General features: G+C 42.7%; 1 protein-coding gene and 1 long non-coding RNA gene across 3 annotated transcripts in view; one reads left to right on the top strand and one right to left on the bottom strand.

Moving 5' to 3' along the window:
• ANKFN1 (ankyrin repeat and fibronectin type III domain containing 1) overlaps positions 1-13,135 on the top strand; it is a 335,257-nt gene extending 322,122 nt beyond the window's left edge. The window contains exon 20 of the mRNA XM_010951115.3: positions 5,773-13,135. Coding sequence (XP_010949417.3) covers positions 5,773-6,569 — 797 coding nt within the window. The 3' untranslated portion in view covers positions 6,570-13,135. The remainder of the gene's footprint in view (positions 1-5,772) is intronic.
• Positions 1-15,006, bottom strand: part of LOC123615662 (uncharacterized) — a 106,724-nt gene extending 91,718 nt beyond the window's left edge. For both annotated transcript variants that reach the window (XR_012499473.1, XR_006723338.2), the window contains exon 1: positions 14,732-15,006. This is a non-coding gene — a long non-coding RNA (uncharacterized LOC123615662). The remainder of the gene's footprint in view (positions 1-14,731) is intronic.
• Positions 15,007-21,605: the final 6,599 nt, after the last annotated feature.

Raw genomic sequence — 21,605 nt, 5'->3', positions numbered from 1 at the left:
GAAACTAATACAAGACCTAATATGTTTCTCTTACTAAGAGCTTAGTATAACTCTGAGTGGGTACTGCACAAAAGAAGTGCGTCAGATGAACCAGGTCCCAGCCCTCAGGAAGCTTCCGCAGAAAACCATGGGAATTCTAAGGTAAATAGCAGTACAGCAGGTTTTTGGAGGGAGACAAATTTGCATGTAGATTCCTATTCTGCCACTTAGCAGGTATATGAATTGGAAATTTTAATAAATCTGTGCTTCAGTATTCTTATCTGCAATATGGGAACTACTGTAAGAATTAAACAGGACAAAGCACCAAAAGCACTCAGCATAATGGCTGGCCCACAGTTAGCACTAAGTATCAAGTACTGTTATTACTGTTGTGGACACAAATGAATACTTCATGTGGACAGCTGAGAGACAACAGTGATCAGACAGAGAGGGAAGTTCAATTGAAGTCAATTATCAATTAATTGCATGGATCTGATTCCCAACCCAATTTCAAATCTTCAGTTAACCTCTTCTTCATGACCCCTACGGCACCTATCGCGGCCATCATCAAAAACAACCAATAGTTTGGAGACCCTGTTACTGGCAGTTCCCTATTTTTCCCACTAAAGACAGGAAAAAGTACTGTCTAAAATTATTTTAAGAACATCAGTCATTCAGCCCAGGTCTTTATCCAGTTCTCTCCTTTTAACTTGAAAATCTATGCCTGTCTTCTTCCTAACCAGGAGCCCTTCCATCCTTTTCACTAGCTCCCAAGTGATCACCCCTCCTTGTTAAACCCATCAACCTACTATTCATATCTTTAATGGTTCCCTCTCCAATGGTTCCTTCTTCTCTGCCTGCAAACATCTTCCCTCAACTTTGCTACCCTACCAAGTTCCCATTCTAACTCCTCCAGGATGTTCTGACCAACACCTTAACCTCAACCTGTCCAAATTAAATTTACCATCTCTTCCACTCCCAACCCTGCTGCAATTTAGCTCCTTTGGTTTAATGCTACTCCTATCTTCTAGGCACCAAGGCTTGAAACCTATTATTCGTCTCAGGGCCTTTCCATAGGTGTGTAGTAAACATCTTTGAATGAATGACTTTCCTGGATTTCTATTTTCTTTCACATAACCACCACTCTTGCTCAGCACCACAATCTGAAAAAGGTAAATATTTATAGGAAACGCAGCTTGGGCAACAGCCTCCCAGCTGGCCTTCCTGCTGTCTGTGTCCTCCTGATCCAGTTCATCTTACATCCTACCTGCTACATAACTACCCTAAATCACACCTCTCATCTTGTCAATTACTTCTTCAAAATTTTCTAATAATTATCCATTGGCTACAAAATTAGGTACAAATTCCTTATTGAGGCATAAGGAATTATGCCTCCTCTGGCTCCACTTTACCTTTAATTTTGCCAGTTATACAGTCTGTCACATGTGTAGCCTTGGGTAATCACCACTATAATCAAGATACTCAACTGTACCATTACCATGAAACTTACTCTGTTACTCCTTTATAGGTCTTACCCATCCCCCATCTCTACCCCTGGCTACTACTAATCTGTTCTTCTATAATTATTTCATGAATGCTACATAAATGGAATTTTTTATTTGTATTGATGAGCAGTATTCCACAGTACAGATGTATCACAGTATGTTTAACCATGCATCCACTGAAGGATATTTGGGTAGTTTCCAGTGTGGGGCTAATACCAATAAAATTGCTATGAACATTCATATGCAAGTTCTTGCATGAAAATAAGCCTTAGCTTTTCTAAGGTAAATTCCCAAGAGTGAAATTGCTGACATCTTACTTTTGTAGCCTCATTTTCCCAAAATTCCACTCCTGTTCCCATATTATAGTCAAATAGGACTACTTGTACTGTTTCTTCTTCATCTCTGGTTTCTAATCTCCTCATCAGTGTTTGCACATTTATTATTAAAAGCTGCCTCAAATCACTTTTTGAAAGTGGAAGAGGAAATAAATTAATATAGACAGAAATAGAGATGGATGAATGGAGAGAAAAAACAAATGAGATGATAGAGTATTTTATCAACCCTGTCCCAATAAAATGTTACCTCTTTCCTATAAACCTGTATCTTATTTGCTAAACTTCTCTTGCAAAATGTATGTTCTCCCACAGCCTCATAGATGCATACATGCCCTCTACCTCTGCTAAAACAGTAAACTCCCTGGAAATAGATCATTTCTTATCAACTTTATATGGAGTCAGCCACCAAGCACAGTGTTTCCGTTAGAGCAGGAGTTCAAGCAAAACAGAACCTTCATCATTGAATTAAGTATTTTTGCCCTGAGAGGGCTCTGGTCTAACCAGGAAACCAGGATGTTACATTTACATTAAAAAAGATAACTAATAATACAAGTCTAACCTTTGGCTGAGTGCCAAAGGTTAACAGGAGCAAAACATATTTCAGAAGTGCAGACAAGTGCACAACCCTTTCTGGTACAGTTGGGGAATGCTTCCTAAAGAAGGTTTTGTTTGAGGGAATCCTTGAACAGATGAGTAGAACCAAAAAAAGTAGCAAAGGCAGTCCTTTCTGACAACCATTATTTAAAGAACAACATATGGGTTGATCTCACTCTTTGTAGGTGCTGGGTAATATTCCATAGTACAGATGTACCCAAATTTTAAACTGTTCTCCTCATTATGGACATTTAGGTTTGCATCAATTAGGATTAAGTCTGGATTCATGTTAAAGAAAACCCAAATAAGAGTGTCATAAACACAAGATACTTTCTCTTTTGTGTGAAAGAAGCCCAGACAATTCAGGGACTCCATGGTCTTCAGATACCACACCCCATTTTCCAGCTTCACCATCCTAGCACATGGCTTCCTCTTCCAAGGTTGCCTCATGAGCCCACCAACACATCCTGTTACAGGCAGCTGGAAGGAAAAGAAGAAAACAAAATGGCCTATCACCCAGCTAAGGCTGCTCCCTTAATGTAGCCTTCCAAAAGTTTCATATCATACTATCAGTTCTATCTCACTGGACAGAACTTAGTTATGTGCCCATGCCTAGCTGCAAAGGAAGCTGGAAAAATGTGGTCTTTTACATGAGTGCTGTCTCAAACAAAATTTAAGATTTTGTAACTAAAAAAGGATAATGGATATTGGGTAGCAGCCAGCAGTGAGAGAAAACTGAAACCTTGCCCTGCCAATGAGTAAGCACACGTCACCTTCTAGAGACAGGAAAAAAAAAAAAAAAAGGAAAAGAAATAGTTCACACCTTGACCCTGAAATAAACAAATTAGAAAAAAAATTACATCTGGTTCTAGTTCCCAAAATAGAAAAAAACCTTAATCCCATTGTGTAAATTACTGACCCACTAAGAAAACAACTTTTTCCTCTGATGTTCGCAATATTCTTATGATAATCATGTCTAATTTTCCACCATGAACAGACAAACTATAACACTGCAACCCTGTGTGTTTTTACTTTAAATACCCGTTGTATTTTTTAATTAGCAAGCCAGTCCTGAATTTGGACTCCCTTGCAGAACTTTGCCAAGTGAACTATTTTTCTTTTCTTAAAGCTTCTGTGTCTCTAAGTCTGCCTTTCACAGTAGTCTCAGCCACTAGATTATTTCTAGTTTTTCATTATTATATATCATGCTGCAGCACACAACTTGTAAATGCCTCCATGTACACATAGTGATAATTTCTCAAACATGGATATCTAAAAAAGGACCTGCTGAGACAAATAAAATGCACATTTTAAATATATTCTACCAAGCTGCTATCCAAAGAGCCATGCTAGTTTATATTCAAACCAGCATTATATGAGGTTCCCTGATTTCCCACACATCACCAACACAAGAGGTTATCACTCTTTTTATTTTCAGTAAATCTGATGGGCAAAAAAATGCCTTGCTTTTGTTTCAGTCTGCATTTCCCAAACTGCTATCTAATTAGTAATTACAGTCTATCTAGGCTATATTTATTATGCTTATTGGCCATTTGTATTAATTATTCTTTGAAGTGTTGGTTATCTTTTGCCTGTTTGGATTGCCTTCTTATTTACAGGAGATCTTTATATATCCAGGATATTATTCTTTTGTTAAACATATTGTTACTATTTTCTTTCAACCTATCACTTACCTTTTTACTTTGTTTATGGGATCATTTGTTTTACAAAGCATTAAACTTTGATGTAGTTAAATTTATCAATCACTTCTTTTCTGACTTCTGAGGTTTTGCCTTGCTTAGAAAGTCCTTCAGACCCAAAATTACAAACATATTGTCTTCTAATGTTTGTAGAAGCATTAGAATGTTTGCTTGTTATATTTAAACTACATGCAATTTATTTTTTATATATGAGATAAGGTAGGACTTCCTCTAATTATTCTCCTAAAGAGATAACCAATTGTCCCAACACCATATAATGAATAATCTATTCACTCCCCTACTTTGAAATGTTATCTTTGCCATATGTTCAACTATCACACAGAATTAAGACTGTTCCTGGACTTCATATTTCTGTTCTACAGATCCATCTGTCCATTTGTACAACAAGACTATAAATTTTTAATTACCAAAGCTCTACAGTATGTTTTGATACCTTGTAAATCAGGCTCCTCCCTATTGTATCTTTAAAAAAAAGGTTGGCTATTCTCACAATTTTTTTTCCAGATAAATTTAAAAGTCAATTTACTAAATTCCATTTAAAAATCCTATGGAGATTTTTGAATGGGATTGCCTCAGATTTATAGATTAGAGCTTTCTTGTTCTTTTATTAAGAGCTCTTGCACGTTTTCAAAATTAGCATATATTTACCAAGTACCTGTTAAGGGCTGAGTTCTGTGTGAAATTCAAAGGATTTTAAGACAGTCTTTGCCCTACAGAAATGCACAAACTGATTGGGAAAAAGATATAAACAACTAGTGCATTAAACAACAAATATCTACAGAACTAAACTTGTGGCTCATTTATGATCATTCTAGTATGACCTCTGAGGCTGACTTTTGCCTCTGATTCCACTTCTGTTTTGTTTTTTCCCTTGGTATTCAATGTTTTTCTTTTTAAACACCTGACAAAGGGATAAGTACTCATACACCCAACTGATTTTTTTAGTCACCCTAAGAAAGAAATCCTATTATCACCCCCATTTTGCAGATAAAACTGAAACTCAAAGAAGTTAAGTAACTTTCCCAAGACCACAAAGCAATGTGGAGGCCAACTAGGATCTGAAACCAGGTCTCCCTGACTACGGCCACCCAAGTGCCTTCTCTTCTTCCCCCTTTTAAGTTTCAACTACTTTATCAAATGCAAAAATCATCTCTGAAATAATAGGTTACGAATAAAATGAATGACATCCAGTTTTGTTTCCTCTCTACACATGCACAGTGAATAATAATAAAATCAGATGAGGAAAGGAGACCATTTTCCCCTCTGCCACTGCAAGGGTTGGCACTGTCAAGAATTCCTCTCTTTCCTCTCTTAAGCTAAGAACAGGAGCCACTACATAACTTAATCACAGGGCCCACGCAGAAAGGAAAAGTGTTCAAAAATTATTAGAATTTCAAGAAATGAGAGCGGATCATTAAACGACGCACAAGCCCTTCTAGGCACAGAGGGGAGAGGGGAGGGAGGGGAGGGAGGGGAGAGGGGGGAAGGGAGGGGAGGGAGGGGAGAGGGGGGAGGAGAGGGGAGGGGAGGGGAGAGGGGGGAGGAGAGGAGAGGGGAGGGAGGCCTCAAACATAGGCTCCTACTTGGGCCCTGGCTGCGAGTTTCTCTTTTTTCTAACCTCAGTCTCTGGCTTTGCAGATTCACAGCCGTGCTCTGACGAAGAAGCCTGCTCGGAAGTCTTCCTCCCCACCGACAGCGACTACGACTCCAGTGACGCTCTGAGCCCTCGAGACCTGGACCTGGTCTACCTGTCGTCGCAGGACATCGCCCAGCAGGCCCGAAGCGGCCTGAGCGGCAGCGCCCCCGACGTCCTGCAAGTGCACGACATGAAGCCTCCGTCCGGGCCGGGCCAGGACGCCCAGGGTCGCGTCCCAGCGCCAGAGGCCGACCACTCGTGCGCCGAGCTCCTACACGGCCTGACGCTCACGGGCCTCACGCCTAAGAACCACGCCAAGATGGCGCCGGGCGCGCGGCTGCCGCTGGGCTTCCTGGGAAAGCGGAAGCCGGCCAAGCACCCGCACTACGGCGGCTTCAGCCGACACCACCGCTGGCTGCGCATGCACGGCGAGACGCACTCGCTGTCGCTGTCTGAGGGCGTTTACACGCAACACCTGTCCCGGGCCTGCGGCCTGGCCCAGGAGCCGGGGGCGGCCGAGCAGCTGGGGCCTGCCTCCGAGGGGCCCCGGGGCTTGGCTCTGGCCCATGCCGCCAGTCTCCCTGAGGAGCCGAAGGGCAGCCTCCAGGACCCGAGGCCTGCGGTGCGCCGCATCTTTGTGGAGCCCTACCCCGAGGCCCTGGTGGATGCCAAGCCCTGGGCGGCCTTGAGCCCGCCGGCCGGAGGCCACTCTGGCCTGCCCAGCCCCAGCGGCCCGGAGATGAGTCCAGATGGCCCGACCTCCTCCCCGGTGTCAGAAATACTCAGCAGCATGCTTTAGGGAGGCCCGCGACTAACTGTCCGCCGGTCCACCTCAAGTCCCTGCATTTTCCATCACCCTGCTCCCAGCCTACCCCTACCGTGTCCCCATCCATTTTCAAATGGTTTGAATGTTAAAAACCCAAAGGTTATCGGTTCAAGGCCCTCTTTTTTGGAGCAGAGTTGGAGTGGAGGCAAGAGTTGCCAGTGTCATTTCGAGTTCAGCCTATAAAGGGTGTACTTAGAAGGGCTTTTGTGACAACATGGAGTCCTGGACGCAAGGATTCAAACATGCCACCCTGTTGGTGGCACCTGTGACTGAGGTAGGGCAACCCCAAGAGCCACCCTCAGTTCTGCAGCTGGCTGTGTAATCTGACCCCTGACTTAGGGCTTTTCCATGAATTTCATGATTGATGGGGAGGAGTTCCATAGATGACAATAAGATGAAATAAGATATTGTTCCCTCCATTCCCAACCTTTAGAAGAGTTTGGGGGATAGAAGCCCAGGTTGCGTCTCTAGGGAACAGGGTCAAGTGGACCTGTCCTGGGTTCCCTGTGAGCTGAACCAGGTCATTCCAAAGAGCAGGGTTCTCAGCAGCTCAACAAATCCAGTTTATCCATCAGCACTGATCTGAGTAAATAGGACTTGGTCAGGCCTTCAATTAGTGCTGTTTGGAAACCTCCAGAAACAAAAGTAGAGGAGGCTTCTCTTCTAGCTCTGTCTTACGAAGATTGTTCACTCAGCTCCCATTCAAGCATGAAAATGGGCCATATATTATTCCAGGGTGCAAGGAGGTGGCTGAGTGAAGTGAAAGCCTGGATTATAGACAAGGGGTGGGAGAGAGACATGCCCCAAAATGTGTTTCCTTTCCAATCCTAAAATAAGTAAATCCACAAGAGTTGTGTCTCTGAAAATGATAATGGATCTGCTCTGGATTCTTAGGTGATAGATTTGTTACGGAACAAGAAAGTGCCCTTCAAATATAGCCAGGCAGGGATAGAGTTTTTATAGTGATATAAGCACAACTACTCACCCCCACATCACAGGACCTGAGACATTGTCCAGAGCATGGGTTGCTGCCTTCCCTTTTCAATCTACCCTTCCAAAGTCAGTTTTGCCCCTAGATCAGCTGACCCATTGGCCTCCTTAGAAGGCCCTACCAGTGGTTCCAAGACTGTGTTCAAAGACACCTGAAAAATCTTGCTATGGTCTCATTGCCTCCCACCTGCCTTTCTCACAAATGAGAAACCCAAATCAAAGAGGAATCACACTGCATATTCAAAAAAGGCACGAGCCCCCTCTCCTTTCCTGGAGCCAAGACCCATTCAGTTCACTGATATTCTAAATGGTCCTTTTCTGCTTCACAAACATTTTGGTTAAATATTGCTCTTTATGGCCCTACCCCTGTCCTCACAGTTCCACCATTCCGCCTCATGGGAGTTCATACAAAGTCCCCTGTTCACAATGTTATTCCGATCCCTTTCATTTTTAAAACATTTGATTTAAACATAAATAATTACCCTGGTGGAAAGGTACAGATTTGGCCCATGGCCTATGGTCATTAGAAAACTAAAGCCCAGAGCTCAGTCTTTATTTTTTTAAGAGATTTTATTGTCAATGAACACCAACCCCCTTGCCGCCACCCCCAAAGAATCTTGATCAGAATCACTGCAGCTCCTTTTCCAGGCCTGGGAGGATTTTTAAATGCAGTTTTCTTCTGTTCTGAGTTAATTCTATGTGTATGGAGTATTAGAACTAGAAGGGACTATAAAATTAGTCTAAGTCCTTGCATTTACAGGTAAGGCAGTCAAGGCCCAGAGAGGTTCAGCAACTTACTCAAAGTCACGGAGCTAGTTTAGTCTCAGAGTTAGGGTCAGAACCCAGAACCACTCCCTTGATCGCAGTGTTTCCATTGAGAATTGGTACATACTCAACTTTTCATTGTCTATAGGCTACTTAGCTAGTTTACAGATCATCTATCTGCTTCTAATGCCAAATTCAACTCTTTTTCTCAACTTTTACCTAACAGATTTCCAATATCACAGAGCTCCTTGTTGCTAGGAAATACAAATTTCATATAACGGGTAGCTAAGCTAATTAATTGATTATAATTAACTAAAAACCTAATTTGGGAGAAATGTCGTTTAAAATTGCTTACCATATGACTCCCATTTAAAAACAAAAATGCCACAGAGTTACCTGCCCTCAGTTTCTTCTTATTTCTAATTGTAAGACAGATTGTATAGGTTGAATAAGTTTGTGAGATGAGATGCTGGAATTGTCAAGGACTCAGAAACCAAGCAATTCTCTGATCATGACCTTTCTCGTGACATGGAAGGAAGTTTGTGACTGTGAATTAGACAGGAGGCATTCAACAGACAGCAAAAGCAGACTGACCCACCTTTCTGGCCCCTCATCTGGTCAGCATGTTTTGGCACACTGGACCAAATAATGGCTCATGAGGTAAAATGGCCTTAAATTCAAACCCTCTAACTTATATTAGGGACATTGGGTAATTTTTTTACCTTCTATGAGGAAAAGAGATGTATGCCCAGGAAATGAATAATGAACCTTAGATTTCAATGAGCATACTTAATCAATTTGAAAATGTGTTTTCCAAGCAATATCCTTTGAGAAAAGTAGATTTTATATCATCAATAATTAGCTATCGTTATCTGTTCTAGGAGGTTCCCTCCATCCATACCTCCACTTTGCAACTTCTTGTGAGCCTATTTTAAATTAAGACATTATTCTGAGAGATAACTGTGTTCTCTAATTCATATTCCTTTATTCATTTGTCCAGTCTTCTCATTATATAGACTTTACAAAGTCTGAGGATTCTTGTCCATTTGTTTGTTTTGCTTTGTCTTATTGGTTTGGTTTTGTTTTGGATATGATGGACTTTTGTCTTTCATTCTTTTTAAGTCCAGCCTGGGAGCCTGTTTCAGGTCTTCTTTTCCACCATGTTTCTAACATGCTTAAGTCTCCCGTGTACTATCCAGCCTTTGTCATTTGTGAAACCCTCAAAAATCACTGACAGAGATCCTCCCGTATATGTCTCTATTCTAAGTCCCACACAGAACAAAGAATCAAGTATGAAACATTCCTGAGCCACAGGGAGCTCACAGTCTGACATGAGTGTAGCCATCATCATCATACATCTTCCCATCAATGTCTTAGAAGAGGCAGGAGCCTGTCTCGTTCACCAGGCCAACATAGTACATGTTGGGCTGGACATCTTTGATTTTCCTCTTTTCATAAAAGAGGATAGCCTGGAAAATGCAGGTCACCAATGTATGTGCTTGTCAACCATTTACAAGGCTATGACATCCTCTTCCTTGGTGAGGGTACCTGGGAGACAGTAATCAAAAACGTTCACTCCCGGGAGTGGGTGTTTTAAGAAGTAGTAACTTAAAGACAAGACCCATTCCATTTTAAGAACATTCATTAATGTTCAAAGCAATAATTACACTGGGGAAAATAGTTCCATTTGGTTTGAAAGTTGAAGCCAGTCAGTAATAATATTCCTCCAGCCCCCATTCCTAAAGGATCCCAAAGCACTTTATGAAAAGCACTGACTGAAGCCTTGTTGTCCTCCCCTAAAAAGACCTTGTCCGGGAGCCACCTGGCAAACACCCACCCTATCCTTGCCAGGAGATCATGCCAGACGAGTGGAAAAGAGGACTGGCCTCTCGATCATTGTTATCCTGCCACACGAATGTGCGCCCTGGTGAATGTTGAGCTCTTCCCTCCAAGACAACAATTTCAGACAAGTAGGCAATACCAGAAAAACCCCAACTCCTTGGGCTCTTCTCGTTCTTCACGCTCCACCCGAGATGTACTAACTTTCTCTTGGAGAACTATCAGCTCAAGCTGTTAGGGGGTTTGCAGTGCATTTCAGTTCCCTGGTTATGTCAACGGCACACAGAATTCACTGGCTCCTTAAAACTGATCCTTTTTGGAAAGATGATACTATCCTTCTATGGCTATCTCAAATTTGCAAGTACTGAGCTACAGCAGAGAGTGTGTCCATCTCTTGGTATATTTGTTTATTAAACTATAACATACCAATTAGAGAGGGTAGTCAAATTAACAAGAGAGGACTCTCAGAGAATTGAAAGTGCAACATTGTCACTTTGTAAAGTCTAAATATTTTTCCAGATGATTCAATTAAGCAAATCTGAACTTTTTTTTTCCCCTGGTCATACCTTTAAGGAAATTTTTAAAGGAGCTATTTGGAAAGCAATGATACTTCATCACAGGTAGTAGGGCGAACAAGGAAAAAACTTGTTTCTTTGCTGGTCACCTCTCCTAAGATGTTCAAACCCACGGCTTATGACTGTTAAGCGAAACTTTAATGCGGCCTTACAAACAACAAGGGTAGTGTCTCTAAAACTATGTTGTACAGCTTGGAAACTTATTCTAAGATCTTAATTCAGAGTTTTTCTGAGGTGTTGAACTTTGCCATTAGCAAAAACTATTTTTAGAAAAATCCATTGACTGTTTATGAAGCACTGATTTTTGCCATATTTCAGGTCTCTGGTTTTTCCACCACATCTGCACACAGTAGTTATATTTGTTATTTTTTTAATTATTTCTTCTATTTCCATTAGTAATGAATTTGTAAAATGGTTATTCAAAAGGACAGTTGGTTTTACTTAAACAATCAGGTAGACTGTGATGATATTCTGTTTGGATAAAGGAAGTAGATTTGTTGTTTGTTTTCAATATTATCCTAGGGTCGTTCCTCTCCAGATATATACATTTTTTTTTTTAATTTTAGAAGAAGCCAATATTTAACTTAGTGGCAAATGTTAAGAAGCTATTAGTTAATGCTCTTTGCTCCTCTTCCTTCAGTCTGTGGCATGAAAGTCTGAACATGCTTTCACAGTAACCACCAGCTAGCAGCTGATTTATAAAAACCAAGTCTGGCAAATTGTTGTATTAAGTCACTCTGAGTTGCTGTACCCCTTCTTGCCCCGAGACAAAGCTGATGTTTGGGGATTCCTATGTATGTGGTCACAACACCACTTTAATGTTTGCAATGGAAAGAAGTGTGGGGCTGGGGGTGGGGGGGGGAGTACAGATATATTATAGAAAAAGTAATTTAAGTGACATTCTATTAGGCAGTGTTTAATTGTTTCCTGCCTAATGTGTACATAGTAATTTGGCTGATTATTGGTTGTTATTTTGTTCAGAATTTATTGTTTCTTGTTGCTATGTATGCAACTGAGTGTATGTAAAAGTTTAGACTTCGGTACGTTATCTGCACAATTTTGTGTGCTTTAAACCTCTGTAAATGTACAGAAGAATCACGTATGGTATGTTAAATGTGACCTCCAATCTTGAAACAATACTATTTTGTAGTATGTACTTTTGCAAACTATTTGAACATTTTAAATGGATATTGTAAACGGCCAGTACCTTCAATCTAAAACAAGACTGGTAAAATGCATGCCTCTCGAGCCTACCAATTTATAAGAGGTCAGGAGTTAACAAGAAATAAGATAATTTTTCTAATGGCAAGTATTTTTGATAATTTCCTACCTGCCTAATTGTATTTGAAAGAAAAAATTGTCAGCAGAAGAAATCTTAACTATCAGAGGGAATGACTCTGTTTCATAAGCATTAAATAGCACTATATACTTTATATCTAACTTGATGTCATTGAAATCTAGTTCAAGGGTGAAGAAGCCAAAAATATTTTTGATTCTTCACAAGATCTTGCATTGTTTAAAGGACAATTTCTAAGCCCTTGTCTTCAGTGCAGAGAAATGTCAATTCAATAATAAACTAATAGAATTGTCAGTACTTGGCTTACCTGATCCTTTTTCTAAGTCTCAGTGAAGACCATCATTTTTCAGCCTGAGCTTTTAAAATCTTCTCACTAAAACTTTGAAAAGAATTATAATTGAGGGCATCTTTTTGACAATTATCAAAAAATTCTGGCCCTTGATTGATCGATAGCATTTGAGTTACTTCTCTTGCAAAGTTGGCTGATGCCAAGTACTGAAAATACGGCAGCAGGCTACCATGGCAAATACTCTCACCAAACTGCACCCAGGGACTTGGACATCCTAATCTTACCCCTCCTCAACCGCGTGCACATTTGAATGTCTTCAATGCAATTCTGCATGTGCTGGCCTAGCTCTATTTCTCTATCCTTTTACCTCCTCACCCACAAAATTCTTCTTTTACCCCTCCTCCTTCTGGCTGAGATCAGAGATCTCCTCTGTGTTTGAGAACACTACAAAGAGATGACTTCAATCCCAGGAACTTGTACAAAGTTTCTTCTGAATTCCCAAGAGCAGGAAATAGGCTGCTTTGGACCATATATTTGTCTTATGCTGTTTTACAGAATTCTTTTCAATACACACACACACACACACACACACACACACACACAAATTCAACTCTTTTTTGGCGTGTTTGTGGTCGGCTTTCCTAACAGCCTCAGAAGGCTGTTTTGTCGTCCTGACCAAATGTGCTGTTTTCCCTATGTAAATTGTCATCTTTCTAAGCAAACCATTACCTTCTTCACCTAATTCTGTCTTTAAATAAAAGCTTACCTTCTTTTTCAAGCCAAACAGATGACATTGGTCTTTAATATCCCCTTTCTTCTATGAACACTCCTGGGGAGGTGTTGGGGGAGGGACAGAATAGGGTATGGAGTAAGAGCAGGCCTTTCAAATTCAAGCTGCTAAGTAAGAAGTGTGCCTTCATCGCCCTTTTGATAAGGTATGCCAAGCAATATCCAGTATTTCTATCTGCCAAGCAGAAATAATTCCTTCTTCTCCATAACAATTTAAAAAAATCATGTTAGGGAAATTAGGCAAGCTTACACCCAGGAGTTTCTTACTGATGGACAGTGACTGTCAGGTGGCGAAAAATACTCAGAAGGAAATGTCTCTTGCCTAATATTATCTGTCAAGTCAGTTAGATCTTTGCAATGATTCCTTGACTGTGAAAAAGCACTTCCTCTTCAAGTAGCATACAGCGTGCTCACCTTTGCATAATGTTCTCGATTTGTCAATACTACTGCTACTAATAGTAGTAATAATAATAATCCTTGTTCTGTCAATCACTGCATTGTTATTTTGCCACAGAAGGGACTGATATTAGATCCAGACTAAAGAAAGTTGTGTACCAGGCGTACATGAGACTGGGTCAGATGCTCTGTGTCAAAAGCAACTGCCTGATTTTCCATCAGCATCTCCCCAACACAGCTCCTGGCACAAATACCTGTTCCATGAGTGATAAATGGATGAGGAGATCACTCAAAATCAGGGTAATTCTCATAATTTGCTTAATTTCTCCACAAAGAAACCAACTTGAGGGCCTTTTCATGTGTCTGCCTGCCTGAGGCTATAATGGCTCAGTCTGTCTCCTGAGAGTGCCTTGAATGTACTTCTTTAGGACTTCCTGAAAAGTTCCACCACCACAGTGCTTTTGGCTGAGCCCCCTGAAGGAAACAAAGGACCTAAGGGAAGATGTGTGCTTCAGACAGCTCCAGTTAGATCTGAGTGTCCAGTGTCATGTCCAGTGATCAGGCACCATGGAGACTGACGGGCAGATCACCTGTCCCAGCTTCACCCTCTGAGCACCAAAAAAACCTGCAGAAATCTTGTCCCAGTGCCCAATAAGGCCGCTCTGCACACACCATTTTCCCCATCAAGCCTTTGATAACTGCAGTCTCCTATATGTTTATAAAACACTTGCATGAACACCATCCTATTTGAATTTGACAAACCACCCCATGAGGTGGTCAGAGCAAGAGCTGTTATCTCCATGTAACAAACAAGAAGCTTGAGGCTTGGTAAAGTGAAATCTCGGGCACAGGACTCCTGACTGTCCAGTATGCCACATGCCTTGACTCAGGCCCTAGGAGAAAGGAGAAACAGTGCTCAAATTGGCCACGGGAAGCTCTCTCCCTAGAACAGACACAGGCCCTCAACAGACTTGCAGGGGACATTGTACACATACAGGTAATGATCACAAACGAAACTAAATCAGCCAGAAAAGCACCTAGACCCTTTCCTAGGAGGCCCTTGTTCTGGCTCCGAGTCAGGCGCTCTGTGATGACAAGCCAGATGCTTTTCCTCTCTGAACTTACAGACGAAGACATCTACCAAATGTGCAGATCTTTTTCAGCCTTGAAATTTCACGAATCTAAAAATACTCACGTTGAGGACACATCAGGGATGAGTTGGGATTCCTCTCAGAGCATTTCTGTTTTGTTGGTAGGTTTTGTGCGGCCGTTGCTCTTGTTGGGGAGGGCAGGTGGTGGAAGAGAGACACAGGAGGTGACATTGAGTCTGTTGTGGCTAGAGGAGCGTGGAGAAGGAAAGTAACTGACAAATCCATGCATGTCCCCACCCCACCCCCTGGAAAAAATTCCTTCTTCTGCCTCACTCTGACCCCAGGCTCTCTCAGAATACAGTTCCATCTATTTCAGTTCCCCAGTCCTTGGCTGTCCAGGCTCCGGCGGATGGGGTCTGGAATATCCCTTGGACCTTCCCTGGCATCCTGACTTGGCATCAGCATTACTCACCAGCTGTTCTCTCTGATCCTGCCCAATCACTAGCAGACAATTCCTTCCCTGGAGTGTCCTGGAAAGGGTCAAAGCATTGCACAACTCCAGGGGGCACTATTATTAAGTGTGGAATGTACTCCATTAGCCATTTCCCAGAATCCAGGAGTGAAGCAAGCAGGCCCTTTGCCAGACAGCAAGCCCGCGGCGGGCACCTCCTTTGGGGCGGAAGGCAAGTGGAGGGATTGGCATGGGACAGAGCGCAGGCCTCATCCACGTGGGATGGTTGTCATACCACTCGGGGGGCCTGCTCTGAGGCACACTATTAGACACATATCCGATTCTTCCAAGTCTGGGGCAACATGAGCACCAGTTTGGCCCTTGCATGGGCCATTTGGCTTGGCTGGAGCCAGGTGCCAGCCATTGTTCACCCGCTGTCCTCAGCAAAGTCTGTGAAGTCAGGACAGCATCGTTCTCTGACAAACATTCAGTACATTTACTCGGGTCCCCGGAGGCCTGATAGTGAAATGTTTTCCTCCCCATAGTTATATTTTCCTTGGTTGAAAAAGTTTTGTTTTGGAAGTTGCTACCCTGTCGAGGTAATGAGTCAGTTTGGGAGGCCGGTGCAGAGGGGAAAATGCACATCACTGGCAGAGGCCAGAAGGATGGGGGTGAGAGGAGATGGGAGATTCCGGGTGGGAGAGAGAGGTCCACACCCTCTGCCCCCTCCCACTCTTTCAGGAAGAGCACAGCCCCTCCTTCCCAGCTGGGGGCCTCTTCACTGGGGTCAGGGGTCAAGCCCCAGGGCTGCTTTAGGGCTTGCTCCTGGGAAAGGCTAGGTAGGCAGGAACTGAGCTAACATTACCAGCCACCTTCTGAATGCCATTGAATCTTCCACTTTGTACGTCCCGTGAAAGTTGGTAGTATTCTTATCCACATTTTACAGAGAGGGAGACTGAGGCTCAAAGGATGGGAAATCACACAGTCAGGAAGTAGCAGAGCTGGGCTTAGAATTCAAGGAGACCCGTGCCAGCTATACCACATGGTCTCCCTGTAGGAGTCGCTCATTCCTATCCAGAAACAGACTGAAGTGACCCTGAGGAGGGATATGAAGCCCCACCTGAAAAGACAACTAGGGAAGGACTGTTGGCAGAGGGAGAAGGGGGGTTTCTGGACCTGAGCCACCCTTGCTTTTCCCTCCCAGCGCCTCCTCCCCTCAGCGTCCCACCCCATACATTTTCTTCACGTGGAGAGAAAAGTCACAGAGACACAAAAACACACAGAAACACACCAACACGCTCAGATTCCCCTCCCACCACACACACACACACACACACACACACACACACAACACAAACACACAAGCACAGAGGCACACACATCTGGAGGTAAATCTCAGGATTCAAGGGTTGGCTTCATGCCAGCTCTGAGCCCCGGGTAGCCCACTGAGGAGCCCTGGTCTGCCTCACTTTGGGAGGTCAAATCAATGAAAGAGCCCTGGTAGTTTAAAAAAGAGAAAGGGAGGGGAAAAAAAAAAAAAGAACACCAGCACCTCTCATGATGGGAGGTCAGAGCAAATGAAACCAGGAGGAGGGGGTAGCGGGATGGGGGCTGGGGCGAGAGCGTGGGGGTGGGGAGCCAGTGCTGGCAGCTAAATTCCTCCCCTGGCCCAGCTCCAAAAGATTAAAATAGAGCTCTTAGAGTGTCCCCTCCACAGACCAGCCTGCCAGGGGCCAGACAATACGTGGGTTTGTGCTCCAGCACAGGCCTCCAGAGAGGTGATGGTTTTACCCGGACAGCTCAAGGCACAGAGGCAGGTCTAAAGCAATTCCAAGGCTCCTTTGGCCCACAGTCCCAGCACAGGCCACAGCCGAGGGAAAGCTGCCGGCTGCGAGGACGCACACAGATTGCTCTCTTCTCTTCTCACCCTAGGGCAGGCCACTGGACTCCCACTTCTTCATTTTCTCTGCCCCCAAAACACCCAACTGGCAGGGCTATGTGGGATGAAGTCTTAGCGAATTCGTTATACTTTAATTTGGGGAAAAAATAAAAATCTCGGCATGCCTGTAAACAGGCAGCTCTACTAATGAGAACTGGACAGGGTGTCCCTCGGGGTTATCTGAAATACTCCGATAAGTACAGACATCTCATTTTTCCCCACCCCAGGAACACGGCTCTCCCAGATGGAAGCCCCGCTGGCCACTTGCGGTTACATCTGCTTCCTGGGAATTCTTGAGGATTTCAGGCAGCTGGGCCTTCAGTCCAACATTTCAGACCACTTACTAACACACAGAGATTGAAGAACAAGTAGGTACCAGCAAAGTTTACATGCTCTGGAGTTTCCCAGGCATGGGTTCCAGTCCTGACTCTGCCACTCAGTAGCTTTTGAAATGTGGGCAAATTATTTACTCCTTCTGGGACCTGAGTTCTTTATCTCTAATGGCACCTACTGATGATCACAAGGGTTAAATGAGAAAATGCATAAAATGTGATCAATGCCTGGCAGGTACCTAGCAAATGTTAGCCAAAAACAACAGAAAATCCCCTCCTACCAGGATTCTGGAAGACCTCTCCCCCATAAATAGGATGAAAACATAATTCATCATCCAAACTAGAACACTTTTGATAATGAGAATGGACACTAACTGGACAGACTCTGGGACCCTGGCTTATCAGGGACTGTCCCTGGAAATTGGGACATATGATCCCCATTTCTATAACTTTCTGAAGGGTCCTTATATAACATTCCATCAAGAAAATCCTTTAAAAATGGCCCCAAATTTTATATCATGAAGCCCGCCCTTTGGAAGTAATAGCTCTCTTTAGCATACCATGGTATCCATACATGACATTTTAATTTAAAGTAAAATTTCATTATGTATTTCAAAATCATACAGTTGTAGGCAAGTGGTAAGAGGTAAGTGCTAAGTCATACCTGAGTGAGGCCTAAATATTGACAAAACTCTACTGCTATCCTAATTTTTTCTTTTCTGATAATTAAGAAAAGCAGCTATGATTCAGTTTTAATGGAACACCCCCTGGTTCCCATGCACAGAACATCAATAATCCATAAAAGCAAAGTTTGAGAATCTCAGCCTTAAGGAACCAAGAACAACTCCCAGGGAGTGAGGGATGGAGGGCAACTTTTGTGATCAAGACATATTTTCTTTTCTTTAAACAGTTTCAGCCATTCAGGAATGAAGATCAAGATGTAGGACTCTTGGGGGAGGGAAATATTTCAGTGATAGGGCACATGCTTAGCGTGTACTAGAGTCCTGGGTTCAATCCCCTGTATCTCCATGAAAATAAATAAATTAAATAAATACACTTTTTTAAAAAGATGTAGGAGTCTTCAGTTCTTTACCAGGTATATCTCTCCGTAGGGCTGCTTGAGTGTCCTCCTGGCATGGCACCCGGTTTCACCCAGAGCACGTGATCCAAGAGAATGAGCAAGGCTATCTAACGCGCCTAGGATTGAGGACAGTGGACTTCCAGGTTTAAAACCCAAACAGTTCAGGACACATCATTGAGTTGGTTGCCTTAACGGAAGAAGCAAACCCTGAGAAGTGTCCCCCAGCTCCTCAGCACAAGACAGCCACCAACAGCTTCAATCTACTAGAATGAATCTTTGAACCCAATACCAAAACCAGATAGTTCTCCCAAAGAAAGTAATACTGGTCAGCCAGGTGAAAGCTGGGTCCTCTAATGCAGAAAATGCTCAAGCAGCCTTTTGCGTATGATTGTTTTGAAACACACGATTGATTGTAAGCCTCTGATATCTTCCATTCCACCCAGCCAGCCCCTCTCCAGTGTTTGGGTACCCGTGGGATTTGCCCTGCTGAGTTTCTGGAAGACTCCCTCCAGCATAAGGTCTTAGACCCCTGTTCTGACTTTATGTGTTGGTTTGTTTTTTGTTAAAGAGAAAAGCGTCTTCCTCTGGAATGTTTTGATTGCATTAAATACATTTAAATCACATGTGGAGGGCTGTATGCCTTACCATGTGATCTCTTTTAATTCTCACAACCTGTAAGGTGGTCACTGTGATGATACCCATTTTCCTTATGAAGATATCAACTCGGAGAGACTAGCCAGTAAGCAGAGGAATTCAGACCTATGTCTTCTGACTTTAAATCCTATTGTCTCTCTTCTATACCACACCTCACTATTGCAATCCATTTATTTTATTTAACATGAAATGATATTTAGATATACTTATTCCTTGCATTTCAGCTGAGTCATTCAAAACACAACAGACACACACACACACATGCTCACCAACACACACAGACCAACTTCAAAACTGGGTCCATGTAAATAAGCCCACTCTACACCCCCACCCCAAACAGTGAGGAGATGCATTTTCCTTCAGCCACATTGCCACTTTGAGAAATCAACTACTGCATAAACAAAAGAGAATCATGGCCCAGAGAGGTTTAAGGGAGAGAGGACAGTACATCGTTTGTTATACCATTAACCAGCATAAAAGTAAAACATGCTACCAAGTAAAACCAAAATCCTACCTTGCAAAATCTATCCAATAGAGATAAAAGCACCAATAGATAAGGATGTATACACAGATGCTTATTTCAGCTTTGCTGGTTGTAGCAAAACTAACTAGAAACAACCTGAGTGCCCATGAATAGACGAATTGTTGAACAAATTATAGGGAAATTATAAACACTTTTGCACACTTCTAAATGATCAGACTTGATAAAAAAGAGCACATATTATTTCTGTAATTTGAAACAATAACAAAGCAGAACAAGATAAAAAATAAACTAAAACTAGAATTTTGCAGAGTCTGATTTGAACAAAGGAAAACTCAGATCCCTGCCCTTGCATCTTTGAATTCATCCACATGCACTCTCTTAATTGGCCCCAGATACCGACATCTGTGTGGAATACCTCCACTCTTCGCTTCCTATGTGGGTTTTCAAAATGGCCGCCTCTGCTGGATGTTAAGACTTTAGTTGAGACCCATCTTCCCCACCCCCACATCTCCCTCCACCCACTCGTACCCAAAAAAGACTTTGAAAAGGCCAAGAATAAATCCTTTCCACCCCAATTATTCTGCCAATACATCATTCTCCCCACTCTTTTCTCCCTAAACTCCAGATGGTGAACTCTGGAGATGGGTGGCTGTGGGAGGCAGTGGAATCTCCCTTTCTAAAGGTCTTTACCGAGAGAGAGAGCACCACATCTGTGGAGGATGGCTTGGATTTAAGAGCAGTTAGGACAAGTTAGTTATGGGTGGTTTGCCATTTTTGGAGTGCTGATTGCATGCAGAGCCCAGTGAGAAGGAGAGACAGGAAATCTGGAGCCCCAGTGGCAGAGAAAATGTGCACAGATGAAATAACTTGGTAGCCTGAAGAAGCAATATTTAATCAATAACTTGTAAATACAACTCCTAGATTACATTTTTGGACCACATAAATCTAGGCGAGATAGCTGATAATTGATGATAGCCCTGTGATTCAGAACGATCTTAATCAGCAGATGTCATTTAGTAGGGGTTAAAGTTCCATATTTAGGTTAAAAGATCCAAAAACAGGATGGGAGAATTGTATCTGGGGTAAAGGATTGTTAAAAAAAAAAAAAAAGTTGATTTAGGCATTTTGGGCATTCTATTTAACGAACTCGAATTAAACAAGAGTGTAAAATCTGCTTTAAAATACCCCCTCCAATAAACTAATACACTTTCCAGGTATTTTAATAGAAATAAGTCCACCCATCTTGTCATTCATTTGTTCATTCTTTCAATAGGAAAAGTTAACAAATGCCTACTAGGTGTCAGGTACTGTACTGAGCATAGGTTAATGAGCTCTAACAATTACCTAGTCTTCTGTATTCATATTTTGAGTATTCTGCCCAATTCAAGGTAACTTGTTTCAGCTTCAAGAACAGTAGGGGGATATATACCAGGTCGTGCATGAAATAGTCTAAAGAATTGAGGCTGTTCAGCCAGAGGTGTTAACATCTGAGAGGGGCAATCAAATTCCTGGAGGGCTACTATAATAATTGAATCGACTTATTTTCTATAGTATCATTTAGGAGAATTACGACTGTAGTCGTTTCAAATTATATCCGCAAGTTCTTCCATACTCTTTCCTTCAAAAGGTGGAGCCTAATTTCCCTCACCTTGAATATGAGCTGATCTTAGTGACTCCCTTCTAACCAATACAATGTGATAGATGGTCACCATGTATGACTTCCAAGACAAGGTCATAAAAGGCATTGTGGATTCTGCCCTGCTCTCTCTCATATCACGTGCTCTGGGGGAAGCCAGATGCCATGCCACGAGGATGCTCAAGCAGCCCTATGGCAAGATCTATGGTGAGGAATTGATGCCTTCTGCCAACAGCCAGCAGTGAACGGGGCCTTCTGCCAACAGCCATGGGAGTAAGCCATCCTGCAAGCAGACCTTCCAACCCCCAGTCAAAACTCAGATGCAGTCTAGATGCAGTCCTGGCTGCAACCTCATGAAATACTCTGAACCAGAACCACACAGCTGAACTGCTCCCAAATTC

Source organism: Camelus bactrianus, chromosome 16, assembly GCF_048773025.1.
Source record: "Camelus bactrianus isolate YW-2024 breed Bactrian camel chromosome 16, ASM4877302v1, whole genome shotgun sequence".
NCBI lineage: Eukaryota > Metazoa > Chordata > Mammalia > Artiodactyla > Camelidae > Camelus > Camelus bactrianus.
The sequence above is the reverse complement of the archived record's forward strand: the minus strand, read 5'-3'. Positions and strand labels throughout refer to the sequence as shown.